Raw genomic sequence first — 13,035 nt, 5'->3', positions numbered from 1 at the left:
ATTGTGTGTATTCAGCCGCGTGGTTTTTTTACCACACACTTTTTAAAAGGTTATAAATCATACTGGTTATTTACAAACAAAAAAATAATTTCGTTTCGCACTAAACCTGACTTCATCGGTCCATTATTTTGACAGGTTTGGCGCATGCGCAGAGGCCGCACCGGGGTGCACGGTGGAGTCGGGCGAGCTGAAGAGTCACAGGTTTGAATCCCTGGATCTCCGACGCCTCCGGACACGCTGTAGTTTCATTCGTGTGTCAGCCGCGAGCCAGAGGGGGCACCGTCCACAGAGCACCTGAGCCGAGGATGAGACGGTGCTGAGCGGCCGCCGAAGAGTTCACCTGCCCGGCTGAGCGGCGTCGGTGCTGCCCGCTCTCCCCCCCCGCCGGAGCTCGTCCTCTGCGGCTCTTCTGTCTTTGTGTGGAAGGGCAGTGGGATAGAAACCGTCCGGTGAGTGAACCCTCCATTCAAATGTGTCCCTGCCATGTTAACACAGACCCGACATACACGGTTAGAAATATACATGTTTTTTTACAGAGATTACAGTCACCTACCGTGAGATAAACAGGCCTTAAACGCACCATGCTGAAAAATAACTTGCGTAACTGAACAACGTTGCACACGTTGATGTTTTGAGATGTTTATGGCTTTAATTAGTCTGTAGTTACAGATATACTGTTGTTATGCAGCCATATTGTTATTACTATCCACCAGGATTGGACGATGTGGCCACAATGATATGACGGTTACAGTTGATGTCGATAATTATCACGATACGTTTCACGTTATTGTTTCTTCTTTATTTTTAAGACTGATCAGATTTGGTCATGAGTAAAGTTTGTGTATATAAACTCTAAATTTCTGTTTCAACACTTGATGTAGTGTTGAGTGCAGTGTACAAGAGGTATCACGAGTAGTACTGCAGGAGATATATGAGGTATTCTAAGTCAGAGAGTAGAAAAACACAATAACTTAAAGGTTCAGTGTGTAGAATTTAGTGACATCTGGTAATGAAGTTGCGTGTTGCAGCTGAACCCCCCTCACCTCACCCTCCCCTTCCAAATATGATAGAGAAGCTGTGGTAGACTTCAGTTGTCATATACAAACTGAATGGTATTGCGATTTAATATTGGTATTGTGTTCTCGCCCACCTCTAATTATTCATATAAGATTATTAATAGTCAACATTTTGGGTCTTCTTCCCCGTCAGAGACTGACACTGTATTTATACAATAAGTGTGATTTCATACGATGGGAGCTTCCAGCCCATACTTGTCTTTTTCCTTCGGTAATGGGCTGTTTTCTCTTGGCTCTGTGTGTGTAATTAACTCCAACCATTAAGATTTTAATGACAGGATACGAGTTTGTGTTCATTGTAGGTTTCCCATCATTATGAGGCTGTTGTGTTTCTGATAAGCGGGTTGGTTGTGGTAGGACATTGGGGGAGGCAGGGTCAGTGGAGGTTGGGGTTGACAAAACAACACCCTGGAACAGCAGACTGCAGACACACTCATCATGACACTGCTTCAGAGAGAGCATGCTGAGAGGAGGTGATCAACACTGGGAAGACGATTCCCATGCTGTGTGTGTATGTGCATGCATATGAGGGTTTGTTTCTGTCACCCTCAATTTACAGATTACCAGGGTGGAAAATGTCCGAGGTCAACATCGCAAAGCGCAAGGAGAAGTGTGAGAACTGCACCAAACAGGTGAGTTTCTGGACCAGCGTCACCACACGGTCTCAAGAATTAGTCGCTTCTCTTCTAAACTCTGGATCAGAGAAGCTGTCTTGTTCATTTTTTAAAATGTTACTACTGATCTACTCGCAGTGCAACAAGAAACAGAGTGATGAAGGTGCCAACTCGCAGCAGGAGAAGAGCGATGAAGTCAACGGACAGGTAATGTGTGTTCAATTATGAGTGATCTAAGAGAAACTGTCCACGTTGTTTTTTCTTCAATAAAGGGCTGTTGCTGCGTTGTTCATATGTGGAGAAACTCTGGACCCCATTTTCAGACATTCTCCAGACTTCATGTCTGAAAGTGGCTACAATGTGACTATAGGAACATCCTTCACATAAATAGTAATTCCTTAACCCAACATGGATTAGAAGAGACCCAGGACCGAAATATTGTATTCAGCAAAGACGCTATTTTATTACAAAGAGAGGAGAGCATGTTGTGAGTCCAGGAATTACCTTATTGTGACCCACAGGCCATCATCACCACCACTATCTGTATATATATCAGGGATGATGCAGCTTCTTCCACACTTAAGAGATTCAGGAAGTTTACTTCTAACCCATTAGATGACGCCTTTTAAAAGCCTTCACCACTCTTCTCGTTCTCCCTCAGATGAATGAAGGCTCCCATGTGTTGCTGAGTGCCTGTCTTTCCTGTGACGGCTGCGTCTCAGAGGAGGAGACCCTCAAGATCTCTCAGCAGAGCCTGGAGGAACTGGAGCGTGCTCTCGCACTAAATAAGGTACAACACACAATCAGCACTCTTTTTGAAATCTGAAGAAAGCCAGGAAGTTTGCACAGTGTGTTATCTTTTATTGTTTCTCTGTCCCTGTCAGAAGTGTGACGCGTCAAAGCACAAGGTGGTGGCTGCCTCGGTTTGTCCGCAGTCCCTGCCCTTCTTCGCCGCCAAGTTTGGTGTGGACATCAATGAAGCTGCCCACAAACTCTGTGGCTTCCTCAAGAGCCTGGGTGAGCTGGATTTGAATCACACATCAGCGTTGAGCTTCTAAGGCTTTAGAAAGTATTTTGGTTTTGGCTTTAATAAGGGGGGATCATGCTGTTATGGTTTCAGCGCCTACACTGTGGAACAAACTCCGCCTCAACAGCTGATCAGAAGAATCAATGCATCAGTATAAAAACAGTTAAATCTCACCTATATTCACCTGCATTGTTGAAGTTCTTTTAACTCAACTAAAACTTTATTTGTTCCTGAAGGGAAATTGGTTTTACAGCAAGACATGGACAATAAAACGGGGAAGTGAGACACAGAATGTCACAGATTTGGTTGAACGACAGTGACCTAACAATTGTTGAACAAATACAAGTTTGCCTGCTTCGTCTCATTTTTAATTGGTCCCACTATGTTCTTTAATAATATTTGGACTGTTATTGGTGTGGAGAAAGTGCCACCTACTCTTTGGTATCTGTCATGGAGGCTTAACATTCTCCCCCAGTTCAGTGTCTCTGTTCTCTGCTCTGTGGATGTTGCACACAGGAGTAAAGTACGTGTTTGACACCACTCTGGCGGCAGGCTTCAGCATCTTAGAGAGCCAGAAGGAGTTCATTCAGAGGTATCGCAGGAGGCACCACGATGCCCATGCCTTGCCCATGTTCACCTCCTCCTGCCCAGGTAAAACTCCCAGTTCTGCTCCACCATGTTCTCCTCGCTTCCTTCTCTTTCTCTCCCCCGGGCTGCTGACTGACTGTGTACAGAGTTGATTTGCATGCCGTGTGCTGAACAGGGCCAAACAGAGCAGATTTTAGAAGCAAAAAATAGCAAGAGAGCTGGTGGGGAAAGATAGGAAGCCTTTCTTTCACCACTCCCTTCATGAGAGATAGTCTGCGTACTGTGAACATACATCCAACCATTCAGTTTGCATGGTTGAGACAAGGAGGGTAGCAAAATACGTATATGTTTTTTTTTTCATTCCACTCTGACATTCTTGGATATTTATCCTGTAAGAAAACATCATCAACAAATCAGGAAGAAATGTATTGTCAGTTGTTGTAGTTTTTTTATTTTGCAACAGTGTCTTCTACGTGTATACCAATATACCGATATTAACCCAATCAAGACAATGGTCTGAATAAGACACTGCCATGTAAACGGCATTTTCTGATTATCTTAACCTGAATAATGGTCATACTCAGAATAATTAATCTAATTTAGACATGTGGAGAAAACACCTAAAATGACTGCATCATACGTGAAACTATTTCATGGTGGGATTTAAAAAAAAACAAACATGTGGAATAACATCAGACATAGTGTTCGTAAATGATGTCAGCCATAATCGGACTACGCTCTCTAACATGTGAACGGGGCTATATCTTTAATGCTTTTATACTTTCCCTTTCTTTGCAACCTCATCATATTACTGGATAACAACTTAATCTTTTGTCTTTGTTTTTAAAAGAGCAGTAAAGTGCTATATCATTTCACAAATTTAATTTTGGTGCAATAGTATGTATGTATATGTATATGTATGTATGTATGTATGTATATGTATGTATATGTATGTATGTATGTATGTGTATATATATATATATATATATATATATATACATTTCAATTTTGCACCAATATAAATTTGGTATATAGTATTGTATATATTTATTTATTATTTTATTAATTATATCTGTTTACTTTATCAGTTTGTATTTGTTAAAGTCAAACTGTTTATAACCCCTGGCATTGTATATCTGTTTATTTATATTTGTATGTTATGTTATAATTTGTTAATTAATAAAGTTTATTTAAAATAAAAACATAGAAAACCAGAATATAAATGGCATATAAGCAACTAATGTAAACACTATAATCGATTTGTCGGAAAATTGGTGTCCATGTAAACATAGTCACAACTAGGTCAATGGAAACCATGAACTAGCTCCATCACCTTTTTATGAATGAGAGTCATTACCAATGTGTTAGGTCTGTTAAACCCAGTGTGTGACCCTATTTGACTGAGCTATCATGTGGTGTGTGAGACTGGAGCGCAGTAGTACAAGGGTTACTTTACTAACCGTAGAGCGTGTGTGTCTGTGTGTGTGTTTTTGTGTTTGTGACTGCATAGGGTGGATCCGTTATTCAGAGTGTGTCCTGGGAAGTTTGGTCACCCCTCATATCTGCACAGCCAGGTCTCCTCAGCAGATCATGGGCTGCCTGGTCAAAGACTATTTCTCCAAACAGCAGGTGAGCAGGAATATTCAATTGTGGTGGTGCAATTAAACATTCCTATTGAACAGCTGTTGGCCCAGTTTCAGTATCAGTGAGGGCTTCCCGTTATAGATTAACCAAAAATAACACACTGTGTAAGTTTTCTGTGTAGACATACAAGGTAATAACATCATGAATTGTGAGGTCTTTGTGGCTGTTCTCCATGTTAAGTAATGCTTTCACTCAAAACCCTGTACGTATATTTGAGTGTGAGTGCAGGGTTTTGAGTGAAAGCATTACTTAACATGCTTAACAGCTCTTCTCCTAATGCTTATTTTATTATTTAACATAAATAATACTGGTCGTTTTGAAGCTGCATGTCGCTGAAACGAGTTTTTCCACTTACATTTTGTTGCAGTTGAAGTATGGCTTTAATCATGCTCATTTTGACAGAGCAACCAGGTTCAGGTTCGTGCACGGCTACATTTGAAACCCCAGCAATTTTTTTTTTTGAGCAGCAACCAATCTAACCCACAGCCAAGTTTGTCAGATGCAAGAAGATCATAAGAATAAATCTAAGGGGAAATACCAGGGCCGTCAAATAGGGCTCCTGTTTGAAATATTAACAGTATTGTGATGTTCACTAACGTAACTCTGTCCTGCTCAGATTTTAACTGGTGGTTAGATATTTTGTCTGTCATAGGTGCACACCACTTTGTTATGAACAGTGCTAATGGTATATTCTGTCTTGTCATCCAAATCTTTATTGAAAAGAAACATCAAAGCATTGTAGCCAATGTGTAAAATACTTTATGCATCAGGTTCAGGTGTCTTTTTAAGTTTTTCTCTTTTTCTTTTCTGCCTCATCTCCCAGCAGAAGCTGAGTCCAGAGAAGGTGTACCACGTCGTGGTGGCTCCCTGCTTCGATAAGAAGCTGGAGGCCGTCAGAGAGGAGTTCTACAACAGCCTGCTGGAGACCAGAGACGTGGACTGTGTCCTCACCTCAGGTTCAGGCTTCTTTGTCTTATTCACTATTGCTTTGGGATAACAAAGATTTGATTATAATTATTTGTGTTTGTTTTAACCGCTCCGTTATGTTGAGTACAACTTGTACTTGTAATGTGAGACCCCTGTAGTGCTGGAGGATCAGGAAGATTTAACATTTTGTCTCTGTAATATATTAAACTATACTGTACACATTTTTTTTTTTAACTATTAAATTGCCACCATAAAAGCAATCATAATACTGGATATAGTGGACATAGTGGATCTCAGCCAATTTAAAAAACATAATGGCGACCCATTACATTGTGTTGTCTCCTCTTCTTTAAGTAAAAAAATCAATCAATAACATAGAAGTGTTAAATTAACAGATGTTTGATGTTGCAGGGGAGATCTATTACCTAATGGAGAAGATGAAGGTTTCAGTGGATGAGCTGGACTCTGTTCCACTGGACCAAGTGTGAGTAGTGAAAATAGTTTGTCACCTCACATAAGAAAAAGAAGAAACATATTCACATATTCATATTTTACTGCCTCCTAACTGATCAACAACTGAAAAGACAATGGAAAGTATAGATCTGGAGGGACATGGGTCCATGTTTCAAGGTTAAACAACATATTTGCTAGCTCATTCGCTAATATTAGAAGATAGCTAACACTGAACAGGTATAGTCTGGGAGAATCTTCAAAGTCAGATTCATTGGGCAATGTGATCCATCCAGAAGTTGTGTTCTTCTTCAGTTTTAAGAGTGGGATTTATTTTATCAAAGTAAAGGTTGAGAAAGGGGCATGATGCCCTCTGGCATTTGTGATCTGGAGATTTATTTTTATCTTAGGAGAGAGGATGGAGGCACTAGGTTGGAATGAAGAACTGATCATAATATCCCATGGAGTGTAATTGATAATACACTGAAAAAGTAGTAATGCTATGCAAAATAATGCAATACAATATAATAACCCTTTAATAATGAACATCTTTGTGGACCATATAATACATTTTCTGTAGTGACTGTGTCATTACACACCACACTCACTATAGAGCTGTTTAGGAAAGGATGCAGTTGATTGCATTTTGAATAATGACTGAGAGTTTGACATAGTAGTTTTCATTGTTCCCTTCAGGCTGGGAGAGGCAGGAGAGGGGGTGCTGGTGAGGCACGAGGGCCGAGGCTCTGAAGGTTTCCTGGAGCATGTGTTCAAACATGCCGCCAAAGAGCTCTTTGGTCTGGACGTCCATGAGATCACCTACAAGAGCCTTAGGTGAGAGACACTGGGACCCTGAGACTTGTGACTTGTATACTGTGGCTTTCTCTGATGCCCATTAGAGGTGTAACCACTATGAAAGTGAGACTGAAACCGAGACACAAACATCCGCATTCATAATACAGAACTATGGAACTACAGCAGCACCACAAACTGCTGCTTCAGCTGCAAGTGCACCCTGTTGAGCTCTCACTTTAATAATATTTAATATATTAATACTTTTTATTTTTAAATTAACACTATAAAACTTATAGATTATACTATTTAAGGTCCAGACAAGCTGTATATTTTTTAAATAGCACACGGTTGGTTGAGCAATCACAACTGCATTAAAATAATAATAATTCTTAATAATAAAACTATTTCCTAACTTATTTAAACAAGGTTACCAAGTGCTTTGCAAAATACATGGGAGTAAAACAACACAGAGCCAAACAAGACAAAACAAAAATAAGACAGATGATATGATAAGAAAATATAAAAAAAGCGAAACCAGTTAAAATTCAGGCATTAAAAGTCTTTCTTATAAAAATATGCTTCCATGGTTCAGTGTGTAGAATTTAGTGACATCTAATGGTGACGTTGCATGTTGCAGCTGAAAACCCCTCACATCCCCCCCTCCCCTTCCAAACACGGCAGAGAACCGGTGGTAGCCTTCAGTTGTCTTAAAAACTCAAAAGGGGTTTAGTTTGTCCAGTCTAGGCTAATGTAAAAAAAAACGTGGCAGCTTCCGTAGCGAGGACCCGCTCCTGATGTAAAAATATATGTTAGTATTTCAATATAAAGGGCTCATTCTAGGGTAAAGAAAACAACTTAGATGATTATTTTATATTCAATTTCTGCCAATAGTCCTAAATTTTACACATTGGACATTTTAAGCATAACGATTTAAAAACAGGTAAAATGCTGCCAAGTCTAATCTTCTCAGGCAATAAATTCCAGAGCCTAGTTGCCCCGATGGCAAAAGCATGTTCACCCTTAGGACCAACCTTGATTTAAGAAGTGCTTTTATGTGTTAGTTGGAAGATTTTAAATTACAGCTTGGAGTATATGGACTTAATGTATTTGGGGGCTAGACCGTACTGAGCTTTAAAAGTTATTAAAAGAATTTTAGAATCAATCCTAAATTGAATTAGCAGCCAACGAAGGTGGGCATGAATAGGAGAGATATGAGCCCTACGCTCGGTGTAGGCTAAGCTAGTTTAATTAGATCAAGATGGATAATAATCCTGAGGTCTAAGGTCTAAACCCAAGCCTGGATTTTGAGAATCGTTACATCCCTCATGTTTAATCATTGATACAATGAGTTTTACTCCTTAATTCTTTAAAACCTTCTCTTTGGTATTTCTCACCCTCTACTGGTCCCATGTCATTTTACCCTAGTGTGAAAACTAATGTCAATAATGTCAAATCCTAATGTATGTTAATGTGGACATCAAATATGATTTCTGTTTCTAAAAACTCTCCATGTCGCCTTTTTTTGTAGGAACCGGGACTTTCAAGAAGTGACCTTGGAGCGAGACGGAGAAATTCTGCTGCAGTTTGCGGCCATCTATGGTTTCAGGAACATCCAGACCCTGGTTCACCGCATGAAGAAGGGACGTGTGCCGTACCAGTTGGTGGAGGTGCTGTCCTGTCCAGGAGGTAACACTGCAACTATCAACTCATATATGTATCAGTATCAGGGTTTTGTTCACTCATGTGCACCCATAACGAAAACTTTTATTTTACAGAATAAAGCAAGCAAAATTTGTTTTTATTTACTTTAGATTTTTGTTTTGTTTATGTTTAAACTGGAAAACACACACACACATATACAGTATATCCATATCAGTCGGGTTCTCATCCATACTCATAATGCAAACATTCCTCAAAATTTGTACCATTCGGCGCTGATCTGTTGGTGTGTCTCCCATGGGTCCACTCAGGGTGCTTGAGCGGTCGCGGTCAAGCAGAGAGCGATTCAGGGGGACATGTGGACAAAGCCCTGGTCCAGATGATGGAGGACACCTACAGCAGCCTGCCGGTGCGTCTCCCCGAGGTCAACCCCACCCTGTACACCCTGTATCAAGAATGGCTGCAGGGCCAGGACTCCTCACAGGCCAACACGCTGCTGCACACCCAGTACAGAAACCACACTCAGACGCACACACAGCCACCACACATGCAGTGGTGAGAACGATGGATGCGATTTATGAAGGAGGTTGAATGAGGGCCGCCTCCGCAGGGTTACCGATTCTACTTGGACCATCCCAAAGCCATTGACAACGCTGCACTATGGACCAGTGAGGGAGAGGGAAGTCTCTGTGGATGTAATTCTTCCATTTGGCCACAAGGGTGTGATGGTGGATCCCCTGTATTAAGCTTGAGCCTGTGGAGAAATCAGGGTCCAGAAACACACAAACTTTCATTTCATGTAAACTGTAGCGGCGATCTCAATAAGCTGTTGAGATAATGGCTGGTGATAAGAAATATTATATAAAACAGGCACCTGATGTGAGGGATGAACTATTTATTCAAATACACAAAGCAATAAGCCACTGCGAAAAACATGTAAGAAGCTTTTAGCACAACTGGAACTCATGACCTGAACTTGTGGATAGTGAATGTGCATTTGAAGAGTCTAATGATCCAAATCCTAAACGTCCAACATGAAACATGCTTGTTTTACTTTGTGTTAAAGTCGTCGTCACTGTCCCTCACTGAAACACAACACAGCGTGTTCTCAGACACATTGATCGCTATGCAACAGCGTGATCATCTCATGCCAACACAGTATCTGGTTTGTACCAGTGAAGGGAGTGTAATTACTTTTTAATGGTACAAGAAAATGTCATTTGTACTGTCATTTTGTTCCCATTCCACTAACTATTATTTTTGCTATCTGTTCTTTGTTTTACGAGATCAAACTGTCGGGTCATACAGGTGAAGAACTAAAAAAATAATCAAGAGAAACAAAAAGTGTTGTGTCGTTTTTATTATTTGATGAAGCCTCTGCTTCCTGTAGAGTTTGTTTAAATGTGAAAACATTTGAGGTCCAACCCAGGTGAAATGTTTCCGATGTGCAAGGCTAAAAACAGCACCATCAATTTCCCTCATTCAACTCAGTCATTCAAAACAAGTGTAAGTCAGAACAGATTTTTACTGATCAGTGATCTATTCAGTGTGTTTTATTCCCTGAGCACCAGGAGATATTTTCACTAAACACAATCCTGCTCCCTGCAGATCCTCTGATCTCAACAGGACGTTCCTTTAGTGTCGCCGAAACACTCTACAACTGAGCACATTAAACTGATAACCATTCTGTTATATTAGCTACAAAGGTGACCCAACCTTCTATGAGTGTGTCTCTTCAGTCCATATGTAGGAGGTATTTTTATTCTGCTCAGGTTGAACTATGGTGTTATGTAGCCATTATGGATAAGTCACATCCTGGTATTTTGCAAATTAAATTGGAAATACTTAAATTAATTGGTCAACATGCTTAAAACTTTCTTGCTAAGAGTGATGTCAGCAACTAGTGTGAAGCTGTCAATAAACTTGCCATAAACACCTGGGTTGTGTTGAAACAGCTGTTCCAAACCTCTGGAGTCCAAAGGATCATCTGACGTGGAAACAGATGGTGATAAGTGTGTGACGTGACGGTAATATCTCCTTGTACCTGTCCTCTTAACACCCTGAGGTTATCAGGGGGCCACCGACGTATACACAGAAAACAGAAGTCCTTTGATCCTTTGTATTATACCCATGCCCAAAGCTCAAAGTAGCATTTTTACAATACTGGAAAAAGATAAAATTGATCTCCTGCTGCTGATGTCCTGAACCGTGCTCTTTAGCGGAAGAGAAGAGTTGGATGGTGACACCAAGCACATTTTAAACACAGCAAAACAGAAAATAAAGCATCCCCATCACAGAGCAGGCAATGCTGAGACTGTGGTTGCAAAGTATCTAATATACTGTGTATTTGTTCCCAGCTGCCACCACTTTACCCATGTGAATGTTAACATTTTCATTTATACCCCTAAAACCAACCAGTCCATTGAAATACAGCCCTGTCATAAATCCTACCATTTTATATATGTCGATTCAACAAATTCTATTATTACTTTATCATTTTTATTTGTCTATTTTTATTTTATTTGTTTTTATTATTTTAGTGTTTTGTTTTACTCTGATTATTCATGTGTTTATTTATTATATATTGTAAGGTGTCCTTAGGTGTTTGAAAAGGCTCAGTGACATCAAATTATATTATTATTACTATTATTATTATTATTATTGTTTTGAGGGGTGGTGCTGTTTAGCTGCACTGAATTACACATAAATGGTTCTTTCTGCTATAAAGCCAACCCTCATTCATATAAATGGGGTGGACAAAGTGACAGAATCACCCTTACATATGAAGCAATACCTGTGTCAAACTTTCCCTTGTTTTGTCTCTGCCTCCTTCACCTTCCTCCACACGACTCGGACATGTTGTGTGTGGGCGATCTACCAAAAGGGAATTCCCACATCAAAGAGTACGTGAGGGCTGGAAACTGGATCTTGTCATTTCAGTTTTCTCTGGGAATGACACCCTGAAGCATCGGAAATATACGCTCCATGAGGTAAGCCTCTCTTTTTCAGTACGTTCATATAAAGTGTGGGCAAAGGTATGATTTTTCACTTTCACTCTCTCAACCCATTACCTATGTTTTATGAATTCACTGTATCCTTTTCTTTTTTTTTTAATCTCACCATTCAAGCCATAGTCATTACATTCAACTGTCACTTTGTATGCACCTGCTTGCAAAACTAGTTTTCTTGCTCTTCCAGAACATGACAACTTGTAGCTGTAGATAATTCATGGTCATGTTGGTTTGAAGGAGTGTTCCATGTGTCTGTGCTATTATAACTGCAAAAGGTCCCACAGATGGTCAAAGTACAATATTCCTACCCTAGGAATTAGGGGTAGAAGGCGAAAGTTAAAGAAAAAAACTGCATGAACCTAAAATGTGTGACTTGGCTCTCTCACCACTTCATCTCAACAGTTTAGATTCATATCGCACGAGTTCACCATAAGCACAATGCCAGTTATCACAACCCTACAGAACTTTTATATATATGTTTTATATATATATATATATATATATATACGTTATGGTTGCTTATAATATCAGTCACTCTTTATATTTGTATGGTGTGTATTGTGCTTCTCTTGTCTTTTTGCTGTTCTTGAAAATAGAAAATGCAGGTATTGAAGTTACGCAACTTTAATGTTTCCCCGTAAAACTCCTTTCCTGGAAAGACTTTGACATAGTAACACTTGAGGCGGGCTGTTTGCTGCGCAGATTCACGTGCTGCACTGGAGACCTTTCTTGCAGCGAAGTTTTTTTTCATTTTCTCTTTCTCTTTCTTATTTGGTCTCTCGGTGGCTGCTATCTGGCTTTGGGATCAGCCTCGCAGTATGATCGTTGTGTGGTATGTCTCTGTTGACACTGCTCACTGGTTGAAATTATGAATTTGTTCCCATCACACTTAAAGCAGCACGCTTACAAACGCTCCCATTTACATAGAAAACTATTTGGATGAGCAATTGTAACAGTGGCAAATAGTTATTATGCAGGTGTATCCTTAACACACTACAGATATGGGCTTCATAGAAGAGTGTGGCAAAATGTGCTTGAATTAGAACATACTGAACTTGAGATGATTTTAGGTATGAAATAACAAAATAATCCAGTTAAGATAAGCATCAGTTATTTGTGTGACTGTTGCCGCATTCTTTGACACAAGGTGAGCCGTGTTCAGCTCTACAACCTGAGGCACAGGGGCCCCTCATGTCTCAACGTATTTTCTTCTTTCTTTCAGATTCTAAAAACACGCTTCCAGC

The 13,035-nt window shown here is 40.1% G+C and overlaps 1 protein-coding gene across 1 annotated transcript; it reads left to right on the top strand.

Annotated features, from left to right (window-relative positions):
• The first annotated feature begins 142 nt into the window (after positions 1–142).
• Positions 143–10,118, top strand: narf (nuclear prelamin A recognition factor). Its single transcript, XM_034569932.1, has 12 exons — positions 143–449; positions 1,636–1,708; positions 1,829–1,897; positions 2,352–2,480; positions 2,575–2,707; positions 3,234–3,368; positions 4,816–4,934; positions 5,776–5,905; positions 6,288–6,360; positions 7,023–7,160; positions 8,650–8,807; positions 9,092–10,118. The coding sequence occupies exons 2-12, from the start codon at positions 1,652–1,654 to the stop codon at positions 9,337–9,339; spliced, it is 1,389 nt and encodes a 462-aa protein (XP_034425823.1). The 5' UTR covers positions 143–449; positions 1,636–1,651; the 3' UTR covers positions 9,340–10,118.
• Positions 10,119–13,035: the final 2,917 nt, after the last annotated feature.

The sequence above is a fragment of the Hippoglossus hippoglossus genome, chromosome 19 (genome assembly GCF_009819705.1).
Source record: "Hippoglossus hippoglossus isolate fHipHip1 chromosome 19, fHipHip1.pri, whole genome shotgun sequence".
In the NCBI taxonomy this organism is placed as follows: Eukaryota; Metazoa; Chordata; class Actinopteri; order Pleuronectiformes; family Pleuronectidae; genus Hippoglossus; species Hippoglossus hippoglossus.
The sequence above is the reverse complement of the archived record's forward strand: the minus strand, read 5'-3'. Positions and strand labels throughout refer to the sequence as shown.

Coding starts and splice junctions, on each gene's coding strand:
- narf (XM_034569932.1), top strand. CDS start 1,652: ATGTCCGAGGTCAACATCGCAAAGCGCAAGGAGAAGTGTGAGAACTGC. Junction 1,709..1,828: donor GTGAGAACTGCACCAAACAG/GTGAGTTTCTGG, acceptor ATCTACTCGCAG/TGCAACAAGAAACAGAGTGA. Junction 4,935..5,775: donor ACTATTTCTCCAAACAGCAG/GTGAGCAGGAAT, acceptor ATCTCCCAGCAG/AAGCTGAGTCCAGAGAAGGT.